General features: G+C 34.1%; 1 protein-coding gene and 1 non-coding gene across 4 annotated transcripts in view; one reads left to right on the top strand and one right to left on the bottom strand.

Annotated features, from left to right (window-relative positions):
• Window positions 1-1,759: 1,759 nt before the first annotated feature.
• Trnae-uuc (transfer RNA glutamic acid (anticodon UUC)) lies at window positions 1,760-1,831 on the bottom strand. Its single transcript has one exon. It is a non-coding gene; the product is annotated as a tRNA-Glu (tRNA).
• A 75-nt stretch (window positions 1,832-1,906) lies between these two features.
• The window catches only part of LOC132723581 (RNA-binding motif protein, X chromosome-like), a 29,120-nt gene continuing 3,275 nt past the window's right edge, over window positions 1,907-27,751 (top strand). For 2 of the 3 annotated variants that reach the window (XR_009624768.1, XR_009624767.1), the window contains exons 1-11: window positions 1,907-2,065; window positions 5,578-5,706; window positions 6,177-6,283; window positions 7,763-7,874; window positions 10,359-10,545; window positions 12,229-12,302; window positions 13,888-13,999; window positions 15,896-15,973; window positions 16,437-16,622; window positions 17,358-17,431; window positions 18,238-18,276. Coding sequence is in view for 1 of the 3 variants with exons in the window: in XM_060708335.1 (XP_060564318.1) it covers window positions 5,604-5,706; window positions 6,177-6,283; window positions 7,763-7,874; window positions 10,359-10,545; window positions 12,229-12,302; window positions 13,888-13,999; window positions 15,896-15,973; window positions 16,437-16,622; window positions 17,358-17,431; window positions 18,238-18,276; window positions 22,855-23,195 (1,413 nt within the window). In the remaining 2 variants the exon portion in view is untranslated. Of the gene's footprint in view, window positions 2,066-5,577; window positions 5,707-6,176; window positions 6,284-7,762; window positions 7,875-10,358; window positions 10,546-12,228; window positions 12,303-13,887; window positions 14,000-15,895; window positions 15,974-16,436; window positions 16,623-17,357; window positions 17,432-18,237; window positions 18,277-22,854; window positions 23,748-27,751 lie in introns of those variants that run through there. The other variant, XM_060708335.1, reaches the window with a different exon arrangement.

Genomic DNA, 27,751 nt, shown 5'->3' with positions numbered 1-27,751 from the left:
AATATTTTCGGTCCCTTAGATCTTGTCAAAAACCTCATAGGAGTCCCTTGAGGACATGAATATTAGCACTTTTAGTCTAACCAGTTTTGACATTTAACAAAAGAAAGCCCTCCAAACTATAATAAAATGCATAAATAGGAACTTCCAAAACAGCTATTAATCAGAAGAGGGAAATATCTTTTTTCCCACTTTTTCTTATCAAAGATTTATATCTCATGATCGTATTTATTATCATACGTGAAAACAAACCACAAAAGTATGAATGTTGTTGGTACATGATACATGATCTGATATTACATATAAATATATAGAAGATTGGTCTCGAACAATAAATTGAGCCGCGTCACGACAAAACCAACGTAATAGGTTTGCGACCAGCATGGATCCTGACCAGCCTGCGCTTCCGCGCAATCTGATCAAGATCCATGCTGTTCGCTTACAAAACCTATTACAAGTGGAGAAACTTATAGCGAACAGCATGGATCCTGATCGCGCAGGCTGGTCTGGATCTATGCTGGTCGCAAACGCATTACATTGGTTTTGTCATAACGCGGCTCAATTTATTAGTATTCGTCACGTGAATGTTCCAACTAAATCACTTTAGAACTCAACATTCTTTTTTCCACAAAGGAATATCTGAATGGTATATTTCTATTGTTTTTTTTCTCAATATTTGAAATACTGATGAAAAATATGTTAAATGTAGACAACTTTTGATTGGTTTAAGGATAGCCTACGAAAGTGCAAGCACTTATTTCCAGTAGAGTCCTCACCTCAGCAGACACTAATGACAGCTATGAGATACAAGGGAATCCGGGAACCAGTCCCTAGCTCTTATTGAATAGATATCTTGGTTCTTTCACATGCCCAGTATATGCATGCGATGATTACCTGGGTTTCGTACCAGTATACCTCTAGGTTGGTGGGAAGCCCTGATAGTGTTTCTGAAAAAACACCAGGGGTGTTACCCAGGTTCGAACCCGGAATCCTTAGGAGTGAAAGTCCGTGGTCTAACCAACTGAGCTATCGCGCCACTTTACTATGATGTACTAGACAAAGATAGCTTTAATTAAATAGAATGAGGGTAGGCCTATGTATTTTTAGCGTTCATGTTAAAACATTCCTGGACTAAATTCACTAAGAAAACATTTTATTTATCTATCTTTTTGTCTACTAAAGTTTACATTGAATTTTAAACACTGCCTGGGTTGTCGATCTCTTTGATAATGATTCGTCACCAAGAAGGCATGCAAATATTCCCAGGAATCCTGTGTGATGTAATTATTATTTCTTTCCTTTGTCTTTTATTCATTTATGTTTTGATAAATTCAAGCAGCTACGTTGATTATTAAATGTCCAGTTGGTTACTAGCTATAGCCTGGGATTCAGGCGTTGATACATTTTGCTTATTCATAACATACGCGCTATTTCATACTCAATCGTCATAGATAACACAACATCTCTAGTTTTGCGTCCAACAGAAATAAAGTAATTTAGGATCAATATATATAATTATAGAACGGCATAAAAACAACACAAAACAAGCAAACAACGGCAAAAAAAATGACTCTAACGGTTTGAACGTCTACATAGTCAATGCCAAATATAAATTCGTGATATTGTAAACTGTTTTCTAGTGCTTCACAATAAAATAAAAATTTTAATATTGTATAGTAACAAATAGAGCTAGTAACTTTTGCTTTAGCCTATTACTATTCTAGAAAAATTAATAGAACAAGAAAAAAAAGTAAAACAAGTGTTCCGATGCCGGGAATCGAACCCGGGCCGCCTGGGTGAAAACCAGGAATCCTAACCACTAGACCACATCGGATACATATCATGAGCTTGACTTTTATTGCACTTATTCCTATACACATTGATTAATACTCTGAGCATGCGCGTCAATACTGCACGCGAGTCCAATTTCCGTTTAGAACAAAAGCTTGGTCAGTTTTGTTGGGGTGTTTATTTCACAATAACTTTCAGTGTAGGACAAATTTATACAGCAAAATATAACACTATATCAATTTTACAATTATAATCAGCAAGACGGGTTCTGTGGAAGGTACGTTACCGAAGCATTGCATTAAAGTATTCGCCCCATGACCAACTCGATCCTGATAATTTTCTCATTTGACAGGTGCACTAAATTTGCCTTGTCTAAGAATCAACGGCAAATCCATTTATGTGTATAAATATCTAAGTCAAATGTTCGTTCACGTCACAGGACGTCGAATATGGGATCCTCGAAATAACTTTTTGCGATTACCGACTGGGCTATCTTGCCGCTTCAAAATGGAAGTGGCTAGCCGTACGGGCCCGTACAGCTAGCCAAAAGTTCTAGCCGTACGTTAGTCCTATAAATATGACGTCGCTTTGAGATATTTTTGCTTCTGGGTCAGGCTTGACCGACAAAAACTATAACAAGCCTGTAACATCTAATATATTGGACTAGCCGTACGTGAGCCACGTATGACTAGCCAGGACACACTGTATTGGCTAGCAGTACGGCACTTTTCAAAAATTTATGGAAGGCGAAAGTAAATATGTTTATTATGACTTTAAGCGAGGATTTTAGTCAAGAATGTTTACTTTTTATAGATTAATCGACGTGTTGGCTTCAGTAAAGAATGTTCGTACTTTAATTGTCATCTCAAGAGGTCGAGAAAAAATAGCGTTTGGTTGCAGTTAAATAACATCAAATGAAATAGTTTACAAAATTTTGATAATATTCCTTTTTTGTTTCATTTAGTTTAATTTTTAAATTGAAAAACAAAACAAAACAAAAAACACCGAAAATAATTGTTGTTGGGCTCAGATAATTGCGTCAATTACCGACGGTATAGAAGTTTGTCCATCGTCCATCATTAAGGAAAGTTTGCATTATTAAAATTATTTTTTCCTTTTTTTTTTTTTGCAAAATAGCGGAGCATCTTTATTAAAGTGAACATACTAGGACAAATGCGGAGATTTGATTAAAATCGTCGTTTAAAGACACAAAATAACATATGCATTTTCGACTTCCATATAATTTTGAAAAGTGCCGTACGGCTAGCCAGTACAGTGTGTCCAGGCTAGTCGTACGGCTAGCCACTTCCCTTCAAAATAGTGAACAGTAATAACCCGTGACATCATTCTCCACTTTATGATTATCATATATATAGTATATCTTAAGAAATTCATTCTTGATTTTCTCTGCGCGAGCTGACCATTTAAATTGACTGTTTGAAGTTTGTACTCCTGCATTTTGACGGACAAAGTTTGTAAAAATCAAGCAAGAACAATTTTGACTATGTGCACAGTTTTAGTTGTAAAATTGAACTTTTACCTAGATTTTGATGATGTGACCTACTTTCTTGTCCTTTGATGTACAGCTATGAAATTTGAACCATGCGGTGGCATAGCATTTTTCTCAAATGCAATCTTGTAATCACTAGAAAATATACTGTACTGGTTGGGGACCATCAAAACCGGACAACCACCAAACCCGGATGGCCCCAAAAATGCTTAATTTAGTATTTTCTTTGTTCAGTGGTGGTCAGTCATTTTTATATCAACAATAAATGCATGTTTCTTCTAAAATTAAGTAAATAAATTATTTCAACCTCCGTAAATGGTAATATTTTAATGTCTATTTCAAGAATTTGACGTTGAAATTTGGGGGCCAAAAAGCAATGCCTGACCTCATATACCATTTTTATATGCCCGAAAGAATTTCGGACATATTATATTATACCCCCTGGCGTCCGTCCGTCCGTCTGTTAGCAATTTGGTTTCCGGAGCATAACTTAAGTTCCATTTGGCCCACAACATTCAAACTTCATAGGATGATTGTCCATATTGGATAGAAGACCCCTATTGATTTTGGGGTCACAAGGTCAAAGGTCAAGGTCACTATGACCTTAAAACTGAAAACAGTTTCCGGAGCATAACTTAAGTTCCATTTGGCCTACAGTGTTCAAACTTCATAGGATGATTGTCCATATTGGGAAGAAGACCCCTATTGATTTTGGGGTCACAAGGTCAAAGGTCAAGGTCACTTTTACCTTAGAAGTGAAAACAGTTTCCGGAGCATAACTTAAGTTCCATTTGGCCCACAGTGTTCAAACTTCATAGGATGATTGTTCATATTTGGTAGAAGACCCCTATTGATTTTGGGGTCACAAGGTCAAAGGTCAAGGTCACTATTACTTAGAAATTGAAAACAGTTTCTTGAGCATAACTTAAGTTCCATTTAGCCCACAATATTCAAACTTCATAGGATGATTGTCCATATTGGGTAGAAGACCCCTATTGATTTTGGGGTCACAAGGTCAAGGTCACTATTACCTTAAAACTGAAAACAGTTTTCGGAACATAACTTAAGTATCAATTGGCCTACTATGTTTAAACTTCATAGTATGATTGTCCATATTGGGTAGAAAACCCCTAATGATTTTGGGGTCACAAGGTCAAAGGTCAGGGTCACTATTACCTTGGAATTGAAAACAGTTTTTGGGCCATAACTTAAGTTCCATTTGGACCACAATATTGAAACTTCAAAGGAAAAATTTTAATTGAAGGAGGTAATACTTTATTTAATTCCCATGTCTTACAAATGCTTCATCTTTACAAAAAAAATCACTTTCGGGCATATAATGCTCCGCCTAGCGGTGCTCTTGTTAATCATTTGCAGAGTAAACAATAGAATATCCAAAACTTCAGCATTTGTTGCTGAAATATAGTATATCATGTTAAAAGTCAAAAATCAAAGCACCCAAGCTTTTATCTGAATTTAATCACGTCATGTACATATCTGTCCGGACACATGGTACTGTTGTGTTGACAATTTAGGTAATTTTGATACCCTCCTTGTCAAGCCTCAGATATAAGAGTCAATACATTCAGAAATAAACAAACTAGTTTGTTAGTTAGGAGAAGAACCTAGCTGAACTGTGTCAATTTTTTTTATCTCTAGTTTAAAAATTATGAAATCTGTATGGAAAAATGTTCAAAAAGTGTCCGGTTGATGGTCCCCGACCAGTAGTGTATAAAACTAGCACTGTGAATGATAAGTGTAATGAATCATGGCTACCTGTGAATTTTTATTATGAATAAGGCAAAGCCTTTAGACAAGCTCTTTGAGTGAATTTATGATGCATAAAACTTTATATGTAATTATTGAACACACAGGCTGCTGCACAATTTTTGCAGCACACTAGAGCACACTTTGCCTCATGATTCCCACAGCACTACTTCACATGAATGACATATTTTTTTTTAGTTTCAAAATACAGCCATTTCATGTCTGATGGAATATTTAAATTGAATTCATCCATCAGAGAACATGAACTTCACTAAGAATTGAATTTCGTCAAAAGGATCCAAATTAAAAATTCTTTTTAGGTAAAAGGGAATATTATGAAAGTTCATATTGACTTTAATCAGTCAAATTTTGCATATTTAAAGATCATATTTATCAACACATGTATGAGTAATGTGTTAAAACACATCAAAGAAACACTAAAATTGCATGAGGTGTTAAACCCCAAAAGCGGTTGAAATAACTTTTAAAAACCAATGATTTTTTTTCTTCAGATTTTGTTTTCTCTGCGGTGGTATAAATGGAAGACAGACCTGGGAAGATATTTGTAGGAGGTCTGGATTTTGATATAGACGAAGAAGAATTTGAGAAAATATTTGCCAAATTTGGAAAAGTAACTGAAGGTAATTCATTAATTTTGGCTTGTAAACGGTAATGAACAACCCGACTTGCTGGTTTGAGAGTACCTGCTGAAAATTAGGGTATAAATACATACATGTTTATATGCCTGCTCTTGAATTGAGCACTTTGCTAATTTTTAAAACTTTATTCTAAGAGTCATTCTTAATTTCTTTTATTAATCTAACAAAGCATGCTTTACTTTATTCTATTGTTAAATACTTAACCACATTGATCTGCAGCATGAAAATGCCTTACAAAAGGAAAAGGCTGTAATTCAGGATTTTAGTTTTAACTGGAGTAGATGATTCAATTTTGTATAAGTGGATCTGTATTTAATCTATCACCCTAGATATGGATGATGTAATTCATAGTGAGGCTAATGACGATTTACTAATACAGATCTAAGCTTATAATAATTTATGACACAAGGGTAACTGGTAATGGTGTATTATATTTATATATTATTTTACAGTATTACTAAAACGTGATCAGCAGACTGGTAGATCTAGAGGTTTTGGTTTCATCACATACGAGAATCCCTCGGATGCTGACGACGCTGTAAAGTCACTCGATAAACAGGTAGTTTACTGTTTCATGTATTTCACACCCAATATTTTAAGAAAGTAAATAGATTCAAATAATAATTTACATGTTTTGTGCACTGAAAAATTATTCTTTTTTTTTTTAGAGAGATAAATTTTGGTATGTGATAAGTAGAATATTATATTTGTTTATGTTCATTACTGAATTTATTGAATTCGTTGAAAACAATATGTTTTTAGCTCGACTTTTCTATGAAAAGGGGAGCTATCCTACTCGCCCCAGCGTCGGCGTTGGCGTCACACCTTGGTTAAGTTTTTCGTACCACCCCACTTTATTTCAGAAGTATTACAAGTATGGCTTTGAAACTTACCATACTTGTTCACCATCATAACCTCCATCTACAGACAAGAGTACATAACTCTGTCAAGGTTTTTGACAGAATTATGGCCCTTTTTTGACTTAGAAAGTGTATTGAGCTTGGTTAAGTTTTTTGTACCACCTCACTTTATTTCAAAACCATTGGAGGTATTGCTTTGAAACTGACCATACTTGTTTACCATCACGACCTTCATCAACAGACAAGAGGACATAACTCTGTCAAGGTTTTTGACAGAATTATGCCCCTTTTTGACTTAGAAAATACATTGAATATGGGTAAAATCCACTTATTGCCTTAACCCTTTGAGATATTGCTTTGAAACTTTTAATGCTATTTCACATCATTACCCCCATCTGTACGCAAGAGAAGGTAACTCTGTCAAGGATTTGTTTTAAAAATTAAGGCCTTTTATCGACTTAGAATCTTGGTTAAGTTTTTAGTACCAGTCCACTTTTTGACTGAACTGTTTGAGATATTAATTTGAAAGTTGGAATACTTGTTTACAATCATGATTCCCAAACATGTCCAGGAGAAGGTAATTCTGTCAAAGATTTTATTTGAATTATGGCCCTTAACTGTCAATGTTTTGTATTATAGGCAAGCACTAAAAAACTTAAAAAATCTAAAAAAATTCATTCCTATCCACTTGTTCACTTTACCATAAATTATGTCATATAAACATTGCTGTAATATTCAAGGGTATCAAACAACTAGTTTTTTTTTCTTTCTTACCAGCCCTCTTTTGACTTAAACATTTCAAACTTTGCTGCAGTGTTCAAGGGTATCACACAATTCAGTAAAATAATTCTTCACTAAATATCTTAATGCTCATGGCCATTGTTCACTTTAAAAAATACAGAGATTCTTGTATTGCCTTTTACTGCAAAAACTTTTTTTATTGGCAAGCAATAAAAAAGTCGAGCGCGCTGTCTTACGGACAGCTCTTGTTATTCAACTTATTCAATAAATTCATTGAACTAACACTCATTCAATATCCTCTATTTCTTCATTAAAGCTTTGAATGCTTATTGATATGTGACAGAAAGTTTCTTCATAGAATTCAGTTATGAAGAAAGTTAATGTGGAGTTTACACTGATACAAAGTAACCAACAAAATCATTCTGATATATTTGTAGGATTTAAAAGGTAAAATGGTACATGTAGATCATGCAGTAAAACCAGGAGGATCGTCAGGGGGTGGTGACCGCGGTGGTCGTGGTGGGTTCAGAGGCAGAGGTGCACCTCGAGGTAATGTTCACTGATCATTTGTCATTTACAAATACTAAAAAACAACACAAGTTCTGTCTTTCACATGGCCATGAATAATATCTTAAGATTTTCATATGGATTCTTACCTTAGATAAGACAGAGTCTAAAGTTTTGTTGCATGTGATAGAAAGTGTTCAATGGTAAAAAAATGCTTATGTGAGTATAATGATAATATAGTTCTCATTTAGGCATTTTATTGATGTAATTAACAATATTCATGTGTGTTTAATAATAGAGGTACTGCAAAATCGTTACTATTGTTGGAGAGCCAATTTTAGTGGTTTTCATAGATAAGTCAAGCCATGAATTCAAGATACAAAAAAATTTCATTTAGTCTGCTTATGATTATTTTGCATTGAATTATTTACATAATACCTTTGGAAAAAAAAACAGTCCACAATTTTAAGAACCCACAAAAATGTTCTTTGTGATATAGCCACAAAGTTTCATTCCCATGAAATTAAGTGAATTCACAGTAATCATTATTTATAATAACATTTCTTTTGAGTATTGACCATAAGATTATGGATATTACATAATTTTACCTTTTATAAATGTTAGAAAAAAATATCTCATGAGATAGCTTTATACCCTGTAATGAAACCTTATTTTCCCTCTCCTGGCATTGATCAAAATTTTGCACTAAAAGTCCAGATCCATACCTCAATTTTTAGCTCACCTGAGCATGCTCAGGGTGAGCTTTTAGGATCGATGATTGTCCGTCGTCCGTTCACATTTTGTTGTTAACACTCTAGCGGTCGCATTTTTGCCTCAATCATCATCAAACTTCGTCAGGATGCTTATCTAGTTGATAGCTCGGATGAGTTCGAACATGGGTCATGTCGGATGAAAAACTAGGTCACAAGAGCTAAAAATAGAAAAACCTTGTTAACACTCAAGCGGTCACATTTTTGCATCAATCATCATCAAACTTGGTCAGGATGCTTGTCTAGGTGATAGCTCGGATGAGTTCGAACATGGGTCATCTCGAATGAAAAACTAGGTCACTGGAGCTAAAAATAGAAAAACCTTGTTAACACTCCAGCGGTCACATTTTTGCCTCATACATCATCAAACTTGGTCAGGATGCTTATCTAGTTAATAGCTAGGATGAGTTCGAACATGGGTCATCTCGGATGAAAAACTAGGTCACAAGAGCTAAAAATAGAAAAACCTTGTTAACACTCTAGAGGTCACAATTTTGCCTCAATCATCATCAAACTTGGTCAGGATGTTTGTCTAGGTGATAGCTCGGATGAGTTCGAACATGGGTCATCTCGAATGAAAAAGTAGGTCACTGGAGCTAAAAATAGAAAAACCTTGTTAACACTCAAGCGGTCACATTTTGGCATCAATCATCATCAAACTTTGTCAGGAAGCTTGTCTAGGTGATAGCTCGGATGAGTTCGAACATTGGTCATCTAGGATGAAAAAGTAGGTCACTGGAGCTAAAAATAGAAAAACCTTGTTAACACTCTAGTGGTCACATTTTTGCCTCAATCATCATCAAACTTGGTCAGGATGCTTGTCTAGGTGATAGCTCGGATGAGTTCGAACATGGGTCATCTCGGATGAAAAAGTAGGTCACCGGAGCTAAAAAAAAGAAAAACTTTGTTAACACACTAGCGGTCACATTTTTGCCTCAATCATCATCAAACTTGGTCAGGATGCTTGTCTAGGTGATAGCTTGCATGAGTTCGAACATGGGTCATCTCGGATGAAAAACTAGGTCACCGGAGCTAAAAATAGAAAAACCTTGTTAACACTCAAGCGGTCACATTTTTTCCTCAATCATCATCAAACTTCGTCAGGATGCTTATCTAGTGATAGCTCGTATGAGTTCGAACATGGGTCATCTCGGATGAAAAACTAGGTCACAAGAGCTAAAAATAGAAAAACCTTGTTAACACTCTAGCGGTCACAATTTTGCCTCAATCATCATCTAACTTGGTCAGGATGTTTGTCTAGTTGATAGCTTGGATGAGTTCGAACATTGGTCATCTCGGATGAAAAAGTAGGTCACAGGAGCTAAAAATAGAAAAATCTTGTTAACACTCTGGTGGCTACTGTTTTGATCCAAATATCCTGTAAATTGATCTGAAAGTTGGTTTTGATGATTTCTAGGTCAAGTTTGAATATGAGTCCCCTGGGTAAAAAACTAGGTCACACTGCTCAAATATGGATAATCCTTGTTAACACTGTAGTGGTCACATTTTTGACTCACCTGTCATGAGACTTGGTCAGAATGCTTGTCTAGGTAATTGTTTGGATGAGTTTGATGGGTCAGGTGAGCGATCTAGGGCCATCATGGCCCTCCTGTTTGAAATAGCACAATTTTGTGCTTCATGTTAAACTTCCCTTAGGCGAGGCTCATTGGTAACTCTGTTACAAATTCTTTTGAAATCTACATGAGGATATTACTTGAAGTTTGGTGTAATAAGGAGCTCATTTATGTATTGATAGGTCGAGGATTTGGCGGAGGTTTCAGGGACAGTTACAGTAGTGGTAGGGGTGGTTCTAGCTTTGGAAGTAGAGGTGGAGGATTTAGAGGGCGTGGTTCACCTAGAGGTGACAGAGGAGGAAGGGGCGGGTTTGGTAGTCGTGGCAGAGGTGGTGATCGACCAATGAGAGGGAGTTATGGTGATGACAGGTTAGTTCTCTTGTTATAGTTGAAATAATTTGCTTAGGTATGTTCATATTAAAGTACATTGTAAATGTTTTATAATAATTATGATAATCAGTTATTTTGAAAATGGCAAGTAGAAACAAAAAATAATATCACATGAATTCCATAGGTAATCACATCTATTTTCCATCCTTACATGTCACATTTCTTTCTTGAATTTGATGAATTTGTCAAGGTTTGTGATAGCTTGTGCCGAGTATATTCCCTCACAGAACTTTTAAGCCTCACTCTGATCATTTACTCGAAGGAAATGAAGTTGTATTCTAAAATGTTAATCACTCATTTTTAGCTCGACTTTTCTATGAAAAGGGGAGCTATCCTACTCGCCCCGGCGTCGGCGTTGGCGTCACACCTTGGTTAAGTTTTTCGTACCACCCCACTTTATTTCAGAAGTATTACAAGTATGGCTTTGAAACTTACCATACTTGTTCACCATCATAACCTCCATCTACAGACAAGAGTACATAACTCTGTCAAGGTTTTTGACAGAATTATGGCCCTTTTTTGACTTAGAAAGTGTATTGAGCTTGGTTAAGTTTTTTGTACCACCTCACTTTATTTCAAAACCATTGGAGGTATTGCTTTGAAACTGACCATACTTGTTTACCATCACGACCTTCATCAACAGACAAGAGGACATAACTCTGTCAAGGTTTTTGACAGAATTATGCCCCTTTTTGACTTAGAAAATACATTGAATATGGGTAAAATCCACTTATTGCCTTAACCCTTTGAGATATTGCTTTGAAACTTTTAATGCTATTTCACATCATTACCCCCATCTGTACGCAAGAGAAGGTAACTCTGTCAAGGATTTGTTTTAAAAATTAAGGCCTTTTATCGACTTAGAATCTTGGTTAAGTTTTTAGTACCAGTCCACTTTTTGACTGAACTGTTTGAGATATTAATTTGAAAGTTGGAATACTTGTTTACAATCATGATTCCCAAACATGTCCAGAAGAAGGTAATTCTGTCAAAGATTTTATTTGAATTATGGCCCTTAACTGTCAATGTTTTGTATTATAGGCAAGCACTAAAAAACTTAAAAAATCTAAAAAAATTCATTCCTATCCACTGAACCTGCAGTGTTCAAGGGTATCACACAATTCAGTAAAATAATTCTTCACTAAATATCTTAATGCTCATGGCCATTGTTCACTTTAAAAATACAGAGATTCTTGTATTGCCTTTTACTGCAAAAACTTTTTTTATTGGCAAGCAATAAAAAAGTCGAGCGCGCTGTCTTACGGACAGCTCTTGTTTACTCAACTATTTTATTTATATAATAAGAAGAGGTGTCTTACTCACCTGGGTGTTCATGTGTGAGTCGCACTTTCGGTATATGTTTTTCGTACCATCCATCTTATTTCCTATACCCTTTGAGGTATTGCTACTTGTTAGTGACCATCATCCCCACTTCTAGGCAATTTCTTATAATAGTCGAGGGCGCCGTCTTAAGGACATTTCTTGTGTTAACTTGTACTCACTTATACTAACTTACTTGACGCTTTATAATAAGAATGTTCCATCCAACATGACCAGTGTCAATGTTCAGTTAAACCCAAACACACTGACCTGTTTGCTGATGTGGTATTGGTTTTAAATTATCATATCCTAAATTTTGGTATTTGTTTTTTTGATGTTCAGGAGAGGTCCCCCACAAAGACGTAGTTCAATGGACAGAAGTTACAGTGACAGAGCACCACCATCCATGAGGAGAGGTAAACAGATTTTTAGCTCGACTATTCGCAGAATAATCGAGCTAATGCAGTCACCCATTTGTCGGCGTCGGCGTCCCTGTGGTTAAGTTTTTGTATGTAAGCTGGTATCTCCACAACTACTGAAGGGAATGGATTGAAACTTCACACACTTGTTCTCTGTGATTATCTAAGATGATTGGCACAAGTCCCATAACTCTGATTTGCTTTTTTACATTATTATGCCCCTTTTTCGACTTAGAAATTCTTGGTTAAGTTTTTGTATGTAAGCTGGTATCTCCATAACTAATGAAGGGAATGGATTGAAACTTCACACACTTGTTCTCTGTGATTATCTAAGATGATTGGCACAAGTCCCATAACTCTGATTTGCTTTTTTTCATAATTATGCCCCTTTTTCGACTTAGAAATTCTTGGTTAAGTTTTTGTATGTAAGCTGGTATCTCCATAACTACTGAAGGGAATGGATTGAAACTTCACACACTTGTTCTCTGTGATTATTTAAGATGATTGGCACAAGTCCCATAACTCTGATTTGCTTTTTTTCATAATTATGCCCCTTTTTCGACTTAGAAATTCTTGGTTAAGTTTTTGTATGTAAGCTGGTATCTCCATAACTACTGAAGGGAATGGATTGAAACTTCACACACTTGTTCTCTGTGATTATCTAAGATGATTGGCACAAGTCCCATAACTCTGATTTGCTTTTTTACATAATTATGCCCCTTTTTTGACTTAGAAATTCTGGGTTAAGTTTTTGCGTGTAAGCTGGTATCTCCATAACTACTGAAGGGAATGGATTGAAACTTCACACACTTGTTCTCTGTGATTATCTAAGATAATTGGCACAAGTCCCATAACTCTGATTTGCTTTTTTACATTATTATGCCCCTTTTTCGACTTAGAAATTCTTGGTTAAGTTTTTGTATGTAAGCTTGTATCTCCATAACTACTGAAGGGAATGGATTGAAACTTCACACACTTGTTCTCTGTGATTATCTAAGATGATTGGCACAAGTCCCATAACTCTGATTTGCTTTTTTACATAATTATGCCCCTTTTTCGACTCATGAATTCTTGGTTAAGTATTTGCATGTAAGCTTGTATCTCCATAACTACTGAAGGGAATGTATTGAAACTTGAAGAGTTTGTATCTTTTCGGACAATTTTATGTATTCATATAGGTAAGCATTATTATACTCAATGAAACACCCTTGTGACAAATTTTCGAATAGTCGAGCGTTACTGTCCTCCGACAGTTCTTGTTATTTATATGAATTTTGTTAGTGTAACTGTTTACATTGATGTATTCTATTCATCAAAGAAAAATACAGCATTTAAATTGCCTTTGGTTTGACTTACAATCATGCAGTTCATTTTTGAATAGAATTGAAAGTGCAGGATTTCCATACAAATGATAAGTTTATATAATTTAATTGCAATTATTGGAAAAAGGTGGCTTAAATTGGTCATTAATATGTACACTTTTCCCTTAAAATTTAGATGAAAATAAAAAGAGTTTTAAGTATGTTTTGTTAATTGAAACCTGACTTCTTTACTATGTTATTAACACTAATATTGTATATAGACGATGATCGTTACGGTGGTATGGACAGAGATCGTTATGGTAGCTCGAGCTTGTCAGACAGACGACCCAGAGATCCCTATCCACCTTCCCCACCATCAAGAACCATTGACAGGTTAGTTAACATAGTCTTAGCAGGGCAATGTTACTATATTAGCATTATTATCCTTTTAACATGGTAAATCTTTGCCAAAAACTCAAACCAGCTGGCAATCAAAGCAGTAGTTAAAGTTAGCCTCGCTGTAGCATTTTGACTTTTCATATGTGTTTCAGCAAACACTGATTATGCTGCTGTGAGGTATAGATAATTGGAATATCAGCAGATTTAGCCATATGTTTTCAGCTTTTTAGCTCACCTGTCACAAAGTGACAGGGTGAGCTTTTGTGATCGCTTTTCGTCCGGCGTCCGTCCGTCCGTAAACTTTTGCTTTAAATGACATCTCCTCATAAACCACCGAGCCAATTTCATCCAAACTTCATAGGAATGTTCCTTTGGTGGTCACCTTTAAAAATTGTTCAAAGAATTTAATTCCATGCAGAACTCTGGTTGCCATGGCAACCGAAAGAAAAATCTTTAAATATCTTCTATTAAACAACCCTAAGAGCTAGAGCTTAGATATTTGGCATGAAACATCTTCTAGTGAGTGTCTACCAAGTTTGTTCAAATAAAAGCCCTGGGGTCAAAATTGGCCCTGCCCCAGGGGGTCATTGATTTTCCCTATATGCATATAGTAAAAACTTAAAAAATCTTCTTTTAAAGAACCCAAAGAGCTAGAGCTAAGATATTTGGCATGAAACATCTTCTAGTGAGTGTTTACCAAGTTTGTTCAAATAAAAGCCCTAGGGTCAAAATTGGCCCCGCCCCGGGGGGTCATTGATTTTCCCTATATGCATATAGTAAAAACTTAAAAAATCTTCTTTTAAAGAACCGTAAGAGCTAGAGCTTAGATATTTGGCATGAAACATCTTCTAGTGAATGTCTACCAAGTTTGTTCAAATAAAAGCCCTGGGGTCAAAATTTGCCCCGCCCCGGGGGGTCATTGATTTTCCCTATATGCATATAGTAAAAACTTAAAAAATCTTCTTTTAAAGAACCATAAGAGTTAGAGCTTAGATATTTGGCATGAAACATCTTCTAGTGAATGTCTACCAAGTTTGTTCAATTAAAAGCCCAGGGGTCAAAATTGACCCCGCCCCAGGGGGTCATAGATTTTCCCTATATGCATATAGTAAAAACTTTAAAAATCTTCTTTTAAAGAACCCAAAGAGCTAGAGCTAAGATATTTAGCATGAAACATCTTCTATTGAGTGTCTACCAAGTTTGTTCAAATAAAAGCCCTGGGGTCAAAATTGGCCCCGCCCCAGGGGGTCATTGATTTTCCCTAAATGCATATAGTAAAAACTTAAAAAATCTTCTTTTAAAGAACTCCAAAGAGCTAGAGCTAAGATATTTAGCATGAGACATGTTCTAATGGGTGTCTACCAAGTTTGTTCAAATAAAAGCCCTGGGGTCAAAACTGGCGGGTCATTGATTTTCCTTAAAAGTGTATAGCAAAAACTTAAAAATCTTCTTTGAAAAAACCCAAATAGCTAGAGTTTAGATATTAAGCATGAAACATCTTTAAGTAAATATCTACAAAGTTTGTTCAAATAAAAGCCCGGGGGTCAAAACTGGCCCTGCCCCAGGGGTGTCATTGTTTTTTACTATATGTGTATAGTACAAACTTTAAAAATCTTCTTTTAAAAAACCCAATGAGCTAGAACTTAGATGTTTAGCATGAAACATCTTCTTATGGGTGTCTACCAAGTCTGTTCAAATAAACAAATATAAACCCTTGGGTAAAAATTGGCCCGGGGGTGGGGGGGGGGCTATATACAGGTGAGCGACCTCAGGGCCATCATGGCCCTCTTGTTTAACATTGGTTAGAAACATTCTTTTTAAAGTACTTGAATTTTGGCATTGAATGAGTGTATGAAGCCAGATTTTAAAGAATTTCATATGTAATTTTAGAGATCCAGTGTCTTCCTACAGAGATTATGGAATGTCCAGCAGAGACTACAGTCCACCTAGGGAAAGAATATCATCCAGGTATAACAATAACTGGTCATTTCTAAAGTAGAAATTACTTTTAACCCTTATTCTATTTAATGCTTAAAATACTGAGATATTTCTTTGGTTCTATTTAGGTACCCTTTTGTGCCTGAATAAATGCATGGAAGGGCACCTGAGGTCTTCCTCCCAGACAGTAAAGCTGGAAAGTTGCCATATTATCTTTATTGTGTTGGAGCAACTTAACCCCCCAACCCCGACTAGGTCAATAAGTTTTCAGTTGAATTACTTGATTTTACAAGTACATTTGATTGTACAACACAGACTTGTTTACTCAAGATTATTTGGTGCGGGGGGGTGTGGGGTATCACAAAATGCTCAAAACTAATATCACTTCCTTAATTTAATAAAAGGTAAAAGTAAAAAGTACTACTGTCTTATTTTTGGTTATCAAAATCTTATAAACGGAAATAAATGTTTATCTTAAACATTTCATGAACAGAGAGTATGTATCAAGTAGAGATATTGGTGGTATGTCTAGAAGCAGCTATGAAGCACCTAGAGATTCATACACATCTAGAGATTCTTATATAACAAGTAGTAGCAGTAGACGCGACGACTATCCGACACCCAGAGATACAAGGGAATACGTTACATCGAGAGAATCTCCACGAGATTATATACCAAGGTAAAATTACGGTTTCCGTTTCTTACCTATAACTCGGCTAAATTTAACACATTACTTGATTAAGAGTAGCCTTGATATTGTATACCCAGGTATAATATGATTCTCTAACTGATATTTTACTTGAATACAGTTGTTACATCAAGAAAGTTGCCTTTAATAATATTCTGAGGTACACTTTCAATATTCCCTTTATAAATGTTTATTGTGATTTTTGCCGGTTTACAAAATTATTTACCCCTCACTAGGGTGAATTTTAATTTTTTAGCTTTACCTGTTTCGAATTTTGAATTTTCCATTGAGGGATTTCAACCTCATGTATCCTTTGTCTTGTCTGTATGTGTGAGGTGCACCCGTCCTGACCTGATTTGAATTTGGCCCATGGATTCTTTTGGGTGTTTGACTTTCAATATTCAGAGATGAATTGAGAATATAAAGGCACTCCATTGACGTACAAAAGCCTTAAAAGCATAAAAGATCAACTGGGACACTTAAGCCAGGAAAAAAACCTGAAAAAGATGTGAAATAAATTAAAAATTTATATTTTGTGACATTCTTGAGATTAAACAGTTTGTCATTGAGTTTTATATTTTCCTAATTTTTGAAACTTCCCAAAGAAATAATGAATGGTATTGTCCAGATTGAAAGACAGGCAAGCCAATTTAACATATCTGGGGTGATAAGGGTTAACAGTTTGTGGTTGAGTTTTAATATCTTAATTAATATATTATTTTACAGAGAGACAACACGCACAATGAGCAGGGATTATGACAGAATGCAAACATCACGGGATACATATGATTCATATAGAGGTTTGTAACATCCAATTATTATTTTTTATTGTTTTGTTAAAGACTTCTTTACTATAAAGTTGAAATGGCTACAGACAAACACTGTCATTGCGAACTTGTCCGAACCATGTCATTTTGTAAGCTATTTCGTTGTTAGTTATAACCTATTTATGGAATATGTATTTTATAAACAACCAATTTATAGTGAACATAGCAATATAACAGACATAACATTACTATAATAGTTTGAAACAGACCTGAATAAGTAGTGCTTTATAGCCGAGTTTATGCTATAATCAAATATTGTGTAAACACAGGATTTTATATACCATAAAGCAGGCAATTTTGGACCTAGCAATAATGTTCTTAACGGTGTGTATGCTATATCAGAGATTGCTATGAGAACCACTGTTTATAAAGAATAAAAACAAAGAATAAAAACATCAAGGTGGAGTCTTTTAGTACTGAGGTTTTTTGACATGATTGGACTGAAAATATTTTTTCCAGATAAATGTGCCATTTGATGTAGGTTTAGACCACTAGTCTATGTGCAAAATTTCAGATCATTCGCACACTTGGTTTTTCCAAAATAATTATTCAAATTGTAAAAAAATGACCCAAATGAAAAGCCTTTAAACGCTTTGCTAAGAAAAGCATTAACATACGATTTTCAAATTATTTCAAAGTATAGTTCTTCTTGATCTTTGCATATATTTCTGTCAAATGTGCCCCAGCCTATTTATGTAAGAAATTCAAATGTTATGTTTTCAAGACTCTTAAGCCTCGGTGGAGTCCCTTTAATGTTCTGTAATTGTGTAAATTTTCAGAGCGAATATCATCTGCCCCTACTAGGAGTTACATGGCTGGTAAGTACCAAAATGTTTAAATAAACATCTTTGGGGTTTATAGGGCTTGATCAGCATATTTTGGGGTTATTTAGGGCGCAATCAGCATATTTTGGGGTTATTAGCATATTTGGGGGTTTATAGGGCATGATCAGCATATTTTGAGGTTATTTAGGGCGCAATCAGCATATTTTGGGGTTATTAGCATATTTGGGGGTTTATAGGGCATGATCAGCATATTTTGGGGTTATTCAGGGCATGATCAGCATACTTTGGGGTTATTAGCATATTTGGGGGGTTTATAGGGCTTGATCAGCATATTTTCGGGTTATTTAGGGCGCAATCAGCATATTTTGGGGTTATAAGCATATTTGGGGGTTTATAGGGCATGATCAGCATATTTTGAGGTTATTTAGGGCGCAATCAGCATATTTTGGGGTTTTTAGCATATTTGGGGGTTTATAGGGCATGATCAGCATATTTTGAGGTTATTTAGGGCGCAATCAGCATATTTTGGGGTTATTAGCATATTTGGGGGTTTATAGGGCATGATCAGCATATTTTGAGGTTATTTAGGGTGCAATCTGCATTATGGGGTTATTAGCATATTTGGGGGTTTATAGGGCATGATCAGCATATTTTGGGGTTATTTAGGGCGCGATCAGCATACTTTGTGTTTAATCAAGATGTGATTAGCTTTTTTGGCTATTTGGCCATTAAGGGTGTTATCAACATCTTTTTGGGCTATTTTTGTGTATTAAGCATTTTGGGGGCTTTTTAGGGTGTGATCAGCATCTGTTTTGACTATTTGGGGCATGATCAGCATCTTTTGGTGGGGGGTGGGGCTATGTAGGTGTAGGGCTATTAACTCTGGATCAACTAGTCTTGTATATTTTTATAACTATCAGTATAATATCAGTAACTATAATGGGCTATGTCAGCTATATATGTTAGGGTTGTTAAATATAAGACATTTTATGTATCAAGAAGACAAAGCAGAAGGAAACATAGATCATGTTCGATGTAAGATATGTATTCTGTGATGTACGTTTCTTTCCTCATTTAAAGTAGAAAAGGAACATCACAATTTACAGAGATATCTTTAGACTTCTGCTAGTAAATCATAATTTCCGCGATTTTAAACAAAATTTTGAATGAAATTGCCAGTTTTGAGAGCACTGAAATTATAATGCATCCAAATAGGAAAATTGACAAACTTGAACGGTGAAATGATGATACAACAGGAAGGATAGGTTCTAGGTGTATTTGGAAAACATGGAGAGAATTGAGGCATTTTATTATATGATTTGTTCATACTGACTTGCAAGACAAAAATCCAGTGGAGAAATGAGGGATGTAAAATGATAATGTTAAAAAAAATCAAAGTAATACATGATCTAAAATGAATGGAAGTTGAAATGAATACAGCATAAATATTGTATTTTTTTGCACACTTTGGGATAATCATTATGAAATTATAAGACAAAATTTGTAAAAACATGAACATGTTTACAGAATGAATGAAAAAGATGACAAGATCTTATGGAAATGAAAATAGAAATAATATGAATCTTGTTTGAAGAAAAAAAAAAACGGGAAAAAAACATTGAAACGAGCAAGTTATGTACATGATCAGGGTTTTTATTGTTCATATTTCACTTATTCAAATTACAAAAGGTAATAGGATAATGTTCACAAACAAATATTCAAGAATCATTTTTCAGTATATTAAAATAGTAAGATGGCATCTTACGAGCACTTTCTAATGAAGATCTTACAATTTCTGCAAAAAAAAAATTTGTACAAGTAACACAACTACTGAAACATAAGGAAACTGGGAAAAATGTCTATTTTAGGGTAATTTGAAAGTCTGCCAACCTATAAATCAAGTAAATTAGTTTTTTTGTCCAAAGCTTTATCTATCTATGTGTTCATCATGGAAACAAAAAGAATAACAAAAACAAAAATAAGAAAAAAATATTTTCTTGGAGCATCTGGATGAAGAAATAGTTTCATGAAAAGTCTGAAAGGAAATGAACATTGTGGACTTAGGAAACTAAAATGCTAAAAGTTAAATGGAGATGAAGAAAGAAAAGTAATGAACTGAAGTGGGAAATGGAGTAAGAAAAGATGGACCTACTTCCATGTCAACTTTGCCTTTAGTACTCTATGAATGAAAAACATCAAAAACATGATATATTGAAGAGGGTTCAGAAATGGAACTGTAGGACAGAAGAATGAAATCTTAATCAAAATTGTTGTTGTGAATTATTACTGGTATTTCTTACCTCATTTTAAATTGGGAAGAAATTTTGCAATATATAGGCAGAATTGTCCATCAGTTTTTGTTTTTACACAAAATGTTACTTAAATAATATAATAATATTTTAATTTCTAGGAATATGGATATTATTAGAAAATTAGAATAATAAATAACTGGAGAAAAATGAGGGAATTCTACAAAACAAACAAACTTACATGTTGACTAACTGACTCCTTACAACAAGGTTTTATATATGTTTGATAAATGTTTCATATCCATTTAGCGTTAGTAAGTTTAGTGCCTGTCTTTGCCTGAAATAATTCACGAAGAAGCAATAGAGGACTTGTTTAACCATTACTGCTGGAAGGTTGCAACATGATGTTTTGATAGTGTTTATGTTATAACAATTACAGAAAAAGGAGCTCTCTGTAACAACCTTTTAAAGGTTTTGGGAAAGAAAGGCTTGTAAACCCATATCCTAGCAGTGATAACGATATGTTTAAGTCGCCAGTCATCCATTCTGTATTATGAGATAACATAACATTGTTGAGTACAATACCGAATTCTATTTGACAAGTACACAGCTGTCAAATCTATATTGGATGAGGCAATAGCCTTAAGTGTGATAGTACAGGTTTTGCAGTTGTATACAAGACCAATAGCATCAGTATTGTTCTAAGCAATGCATAATGACCTCTTTATTTCACATTTTTTGACAATTGGACAGAACTTTGTTAGTTCAAGCACAGTAAGGCATTGATATGGATCTTTTTACCCTGAAAATGAAAAGGAGGCTTGATAGAGTATGATATGTATTTGACATAGATATTTTGGACTCCTGAAATGAAAACAAGACTATACCAGAGGTAAAATATACGTCAGTAAAGATATTTTGGACTTTTTTTGAAAATGAAAAGGAGGCAATATTAGATACAATATGCATTTGATATTGATTTTTTTGACTGGAAATGGCAACAAGGCTAAAGATTGAATCTGATAATGATTTTTTTGGAACATCACATGGTTCAAATGCTGAAAGTTCATTGTTGATATTTTTTTAAGGCGTGAAGTAAATTAATTTACAGGCTACTCATTTTTAGCATTTTATATGGAAATTTAGCAAACTTGTACCATCAATTTCACATTCAAAGCTGACAAGTCCAGTACAGAAATTTACCAAGACAAGAGTTTGCTAGAACTTTTCGGAAATTTTTAGAAGCACAAAGAGGAAAAGCATTGGTTGGTTTTTAGGAACATGTCATGATTATTACAATGTATGTGACCAATCTTTAGCAAGTTTGTATCTCAGTATAATGTATATTGAGAACATTATTATTTGATTATGTGCAATTTTGAAAAACTAAAATAAACACCCCTCTCTGCTCCAAATAGTAGAGGTTTTTTTAGCCACAAAACAGTTTTTGAAATGTTTGTTGTCTTCAAAATGATAAGTTTGGACAACATTAGAACATATGATTATGGAAATTGCTGAGTAAAACAACAACAATTACAGAGATTGTGAAGTATGAAGAAAAAAAACACTGAAATAGTCCTACATGATGTTCAAAAACATTGCTGTTACATAATGTTGGAAAAGGCAAATATTGGATGTGGATGGTATTTGAAGTAAAAGGAGTTTTAGGGCACTGGAATGCATCAAAAAATGAAAAATGCTCATGAAAAGGGAGATAAAGAAGTTCTGAATGTTGGAAAGAGAAGGCGAAATGAGAATAATTAATGGTCAAGTCAAGTAATATTTATTTTATGAAGTCAGATGCAATAATAAATAAGGCATATCAGATATATGGGATAAAAAATTTATAGAGTTATGAAATTGCAACATTTGATAGAATATCTGAAGATGAATTGATTGAAGGTATAATTGAAAAAGTGTCATGCTGTCATTAGACAAAGGGAATAAAAAGGAACATAATATAACAAAAAGCACATTATTTTATATTGGATGCAATTCCAAGTTTAATTCTTTTCTGAAAGGTTTTAATAATTTATATTAGATGATTAAATTTGACAACGTAAAAGTAGATTTATAGGTTGGCAGATCATATATAAGTTGGGCAGTATGGTACATGTTTTCTAGGACAGTTTGGTCTTGGTTTTAAATTACTAGTGTTAAAATATTGAATTTGGAAAAAAAGAACTATGCTTCAAAATTCAAAATAGTCCCAAAATTTTGCATGAGTACTGCATCGTATGAATTGGAATCCAGCAGACATGAAAAAAACAATGCTTGAAATTTGAAACAATATTTACTCATTTTAACAATTCACCAGTTTAATATGTTCTGTACATTATGTTAACAAAGTTTGACCTTCTAGGTTCACCCCCAAGATCAAGGTCACCCTTAACTACAAGTAGGTCAGCATATTCCCCACCTCCTCGTGGGGCTCCAATGGGGAGAGAAATGGATAGAGATAGAGGTAGAGGAGACTACAGTCCTGGTTCAAGACGACCAGCCCCATATGATTCCCGCGGTCCAGCACCAATCAAAAGAGCCAGAGCTGATGACATGCCACCATCTAGAGGTCCTCCATCTCGAGATGGGCCTCCAAGGGGCATGTCACGAGATGGGCCTCCAAGAGATTCATCCAGAGGCCCACCTAGGGGACCTCCGAGAGATAGCGGAAGAGGTGGTCCTCCACCAACATTTAGACGTTAAAACAATCCATTAAATTAATGCAACACCCATATAAAGTGTTCATAGGAAGTTATTTTAACATTCTGTTCATGTTTTATTATCAGCAATTGTTATGTTGATCTAATGGGGTTTAATCTTTTATAGTTTTTTGTAATTAAGCAAATTATGTGAATGATGCGTTTTAAACAGACTGGACATGTTTTTTTTTGATGACCCAAGAAAACTGGAGATTTATTTTGAAACACGGACTTCTTGAATTCATATGCGATAAAAGTTTGGGAAAGTAAACTAAACAGAATGTTGTTACAACAAGTTATGAATGGAGTGTTTCTTCATCGGCAATGGATATGTTTTGTATGATGTGCAGAGGAGCAGCATTTTTTTACAGAGATATCTGAAGCTATGCATTGAAATAATGGGATTTTTGTTACATTTTAACAAAGTACACGAATCATGAGAATACTGGTATGTGAAAACACCAATTTTAGTGTTGTTTCATTTCATTTTAGAAAAAACTTTTTAGTTTTTATTCTATGTTGTAAAATATAAGGAATTAAAGGAAAAGAAAACTCGCTTGTTTAGTTCTTCATAGTTAGAAAATTATTCTTTGGATTGAAAACACAAGTAACAAAGGATATAACCTGTGGGTTTTTTTGTTTTGGAAAATAGAAAGGAAAATGTAGTCCGAAAATTTTGGAAAAAAGAAAGGAAAATGTAGTTCTAGAAGTCATACAAACCTGATCATGAAAATATGAGCTTTATTTCAGAAACATACAAAAGAAAATATATTTTAAATGGCAAAAGGTAGATGAAATCATAATGAAGTGAACAGGACAGTTCCTGAAAAGCGATAATCTTACAAAAAAAAGCAACAAAGATATCTCTAGGTTTATAGATTTAATACAAAGGAATGTAAAGCTAGGAACTACAAAAAAAAAGAAAAAAAGTTTTTATTGTAAGATAAACAACAAGTTATATATTGATAAATACATACCGGTTTAAATTTTTTAGTTTTAAATTTTTCCTGATTTAAACAAAGGGGGTTTGGGAAAATCTAATTAAAAACTACGGACCTCAATTTTTACATTGTTTATTTTCTTAAAAATAAAGGGACATGGTTTGGCATGGAAAGTTTAAAGCCAAAATCACTTAACCTTTTGCAATTTTTTTTTTCATAAATGTGAAAATATTTTTGCTGTTGTGGAAAAAAAAAACTTTTAAAATTAGTTTCAGAATATTTTGGGAATTTCAAATGCTACGTACAAAATTTTAAAAATTAAAATGTAGTAAAAAATTTGGATGATATAAAAAAAAAATTTTCTGATAAAAGGGAAGGGACTTTCTTTATTACAATAAATTTTTGAAATGAAATAAATATAAATTTCTCGACAGGAATTTTTATTTTTAGAGGGGTATAAAAAAAGTGTTTAAATTTAAGTATGCCATTTTTCAGGCATTTGCCAGAAGTTCAGCATTTTCCTATATAAATCCAATAAAAAATGCTTAATTCAGGGTCAACACATTTTGGAACAGGCATCCAACAGGTATTGAGTGTATCACTGTCACTGTGAAACAGATTATAAAGCTGTAATTTATCAATTGACAGAAGGTTATAATAGACATGTTTGCTATGACTTTAAATTGAGTTTTAATGAAAGATTGAACAAAAATAAAGAAAAGACATGACATGTTATAGATTAACTTGACAAATTTGATAGAGTAAATCATAAAATGTGGCACCTCTTACTTCCCCTGAAATTTGTTCCAAAACAAAATAAAGACAAATAGGTATTTAAAGTGTTAGGCAAGATAAAAGTTGACTACAAAGCAGTAACTGTTTCAATGCAATGAAGGTGAAAACTTATGGAAGAATTGAGGAAAAAAAATGAAGATTGAATGTGTAATGAGCAATGAAGAGGATGGGAGGCCACCATAGTTAATGTAAGTATGAAAGTTAAAAAAGAAAATATGAAAATAATATTTAAATTGTTCACTATACAAAATGTGCAGCATGCTTGCAGGTTGTGATAAGCATGGGACATATTTAAAAAAAGAAAAAGAAAAACAGAAGCTATAAAGTTGTGAGGGGCTAGGTTTTTGCGAATTTTCTGGAATGAACTTTTAGGAATAAAGATAGATACAAGATACAAAATGCACTGAAGGCAGTTTGGAATTAAGAGATAGAAACTACATGTAGGAAAATATTTAAGGTCTGTATAAATTATTTTCTTTTAATCAGCATAGATAAATAACTATTTGACATAATGAAGTGGGGAAAAACCCAGACAGTTCTGACAAAAGTGATGATGTGGAAAACAAACAAGAATGTTCTTTGACTAAGCACAGGTTAGCAATGTTTTTTGGTTTTTTTTGCGTAACAAATTTAATATCTTGGTGTAAGGGATGAAAATCTTAATCAAGAAAGATCCTAAACTTTCACATTTCAAATTTTTATCTCCAGATATTATAACAAACAATTTTTTCTGCAAAATTTGATGAAAACAGGGTTATCAGACCTGGAAAAACCACAGAAAAGGAGTTTTGAATGAAAAAATCATGGAATATAAAAGAAATTGTGCGAGAAAAAACAAAAGATATCTTATGGAAAATAGAAAAGTATCCTGAAAAGGTATGTTCATACATAAAAAGATATAAAAAAAAAAACAGTTGAAGTAAAATTTATAATCACAATAGTCCAAGGAAAAGTAATCACTATGTTCTATTTTATTTAGGTTGAATATACTTAGTGTGAAGCTTGTACTTCTATTGCAGTGGGGTTTTTGTTTATTCATTTATTTCATTGTTTCCAAGTTTGTTGTGTTACCCAGTAAAGGTATTTGTCAATTAAACACTGACTGGAGCAGACATAAACAGTACAGGATTAGAACCACTATAGTTGCACAAAATTGTGTGATATTTTTAATATTGACATCAAATATGGTAGAAAATAGTTTAACCCATTACATGATATACACGCCTTTTAACGCCTTTTTCACCCCCCCCCCTTTTTTTGTTGTCTCTAATGGTGAAAAAATGCCTTAGTTAGGCCCCCAACACTTGTTTTTGTTTGAGAAATGTTGTTAAAAAAGTGACCACTTTTTCGGCGCGGCCCCCCAACCAAAAGATACATCAGGGGGTTGCCAGAAGGGGGATGTGCCCCCTTTTGGGGGTTTGAAGGGGGGTGGAGTCCCCCTCCTCGCCAAGAAAATTTTGGACTTGTGAGAGGCTATAAATGACCCCAGATTGATCATAAGGTAACGTGTAACCAACGCTGAAAAGCATTTGACTCTATCTCAATCCATTGAGAAGTTGCAGCACTTTGAAATCAATTTTGATGGAAAAAATCAACGCAAAATAGTAATTTTTTGGCAATTTTGAGATGTCCCCTCGTTGCCATGGTAACAGAAAATTTAAGCCTGAGCATGTTGTTTCAAGGGCAATGGTCCAGTCAACATTTGTGCCAAGTTTGATTAGTGTTGAAGCAGTTTTTATAGTATAATAGCAATTTGAACTTGTAATGGGAGACTTTTCAATGAAAACAGCCATTTTTCACAAAATGCTCATGAAGTAATGGGTTAATACAGTAGTCGCATATGAAATAAAGCAAGAGAAAAAAGTGCTCATTAATGGCTGACGAAACCAATTGATTGAACAAAAAAAAACACCCAGAAAAACTTAAAATTTCAATGGTAAATTATTGGCTATTCCTGTGGACATTGGATAAGAGGCCTTGTGCGTATAACACAAATACACCAACACAATTTAGATTAAAACTGAAACAATGTTTGAACCTAAAAAAAATGCTGGAGACTTTGTAAATGAAAGGATACAGGATTGAAAGAAAAGTAGTCTCTGAATGTGGATAAATGTATATGACCAGAAATTGAAATCGTAACCAAATTACTAACAAAACTTCTAAGATGATATCTATTCATGTACATTGTATTAAATTTCTTACGTCCACCTAGAAATAAATGCAGTATGGCAGAAGACCTGATGAAGATTGTAAGATGCTAAAAAAGGGTGTTATAAATCTTGCATGCAGGGAAAAGATGCAGAAAAAGGTTTTATACATGAGGTACCTTACTTACAGAGAAAAATTAAAGAAAATGCGAATGTTTCTGCTTTGTGCAGGTTATCTTGTTTAATATAAGTAAATTAAGTTGTAAGACGTGTACAGTTTATCAAAAAAAAATATTTTACACTTGCTATGAAATTTGGAAAAGAAAAAAAGGGGGTCATGGTAATAAAATTAGAAATCGGAGGCTGTAATGAAAGAATGATAAGGTACCTATGAAATGCATGCTTGAATTTTAATTATGTTCAGATACGGATGATATTTCTACTGTATAATTGTGGTTCTTTGTTTTCTTTCATAGAGAAAAAAATATTTTTGTCCTGTGCATATTTGCCATTTTCTAGCTGACAAATTATCATGCAAAATTGTCACCATTTTTTCAGAAATTTTACACACCCTCTAATAAGCATTTGGCAATGTTGGATTGAAAAATAAAAGAAATGTTCAGCTCTTAAATTAATGTATAGTAATGACTATATTGCATAAAAATGGAAAAAAG

Source organism: Ruditapes philippinarum, unplaced genomic scaffold (genome assembly GCF_026571515.1).
Source record: "Ruditapes philippinarum isolate M1 unplaced genomic scaffold, ASM2657151v2 ctg6497_1_1_1_1, whole genome shotgun sequence".
NCBI lineage: Eukaryota > Metazoa > Mollusca > Bivalvia > Venerida > Veneridae > Ruditapes > Ruditapes philippinarum.
The sequence above is the reverse complement of the archived record's forward strand: the minus strand, read 5'-3'. Positions and strand labels throughout refer to the sequence as shown.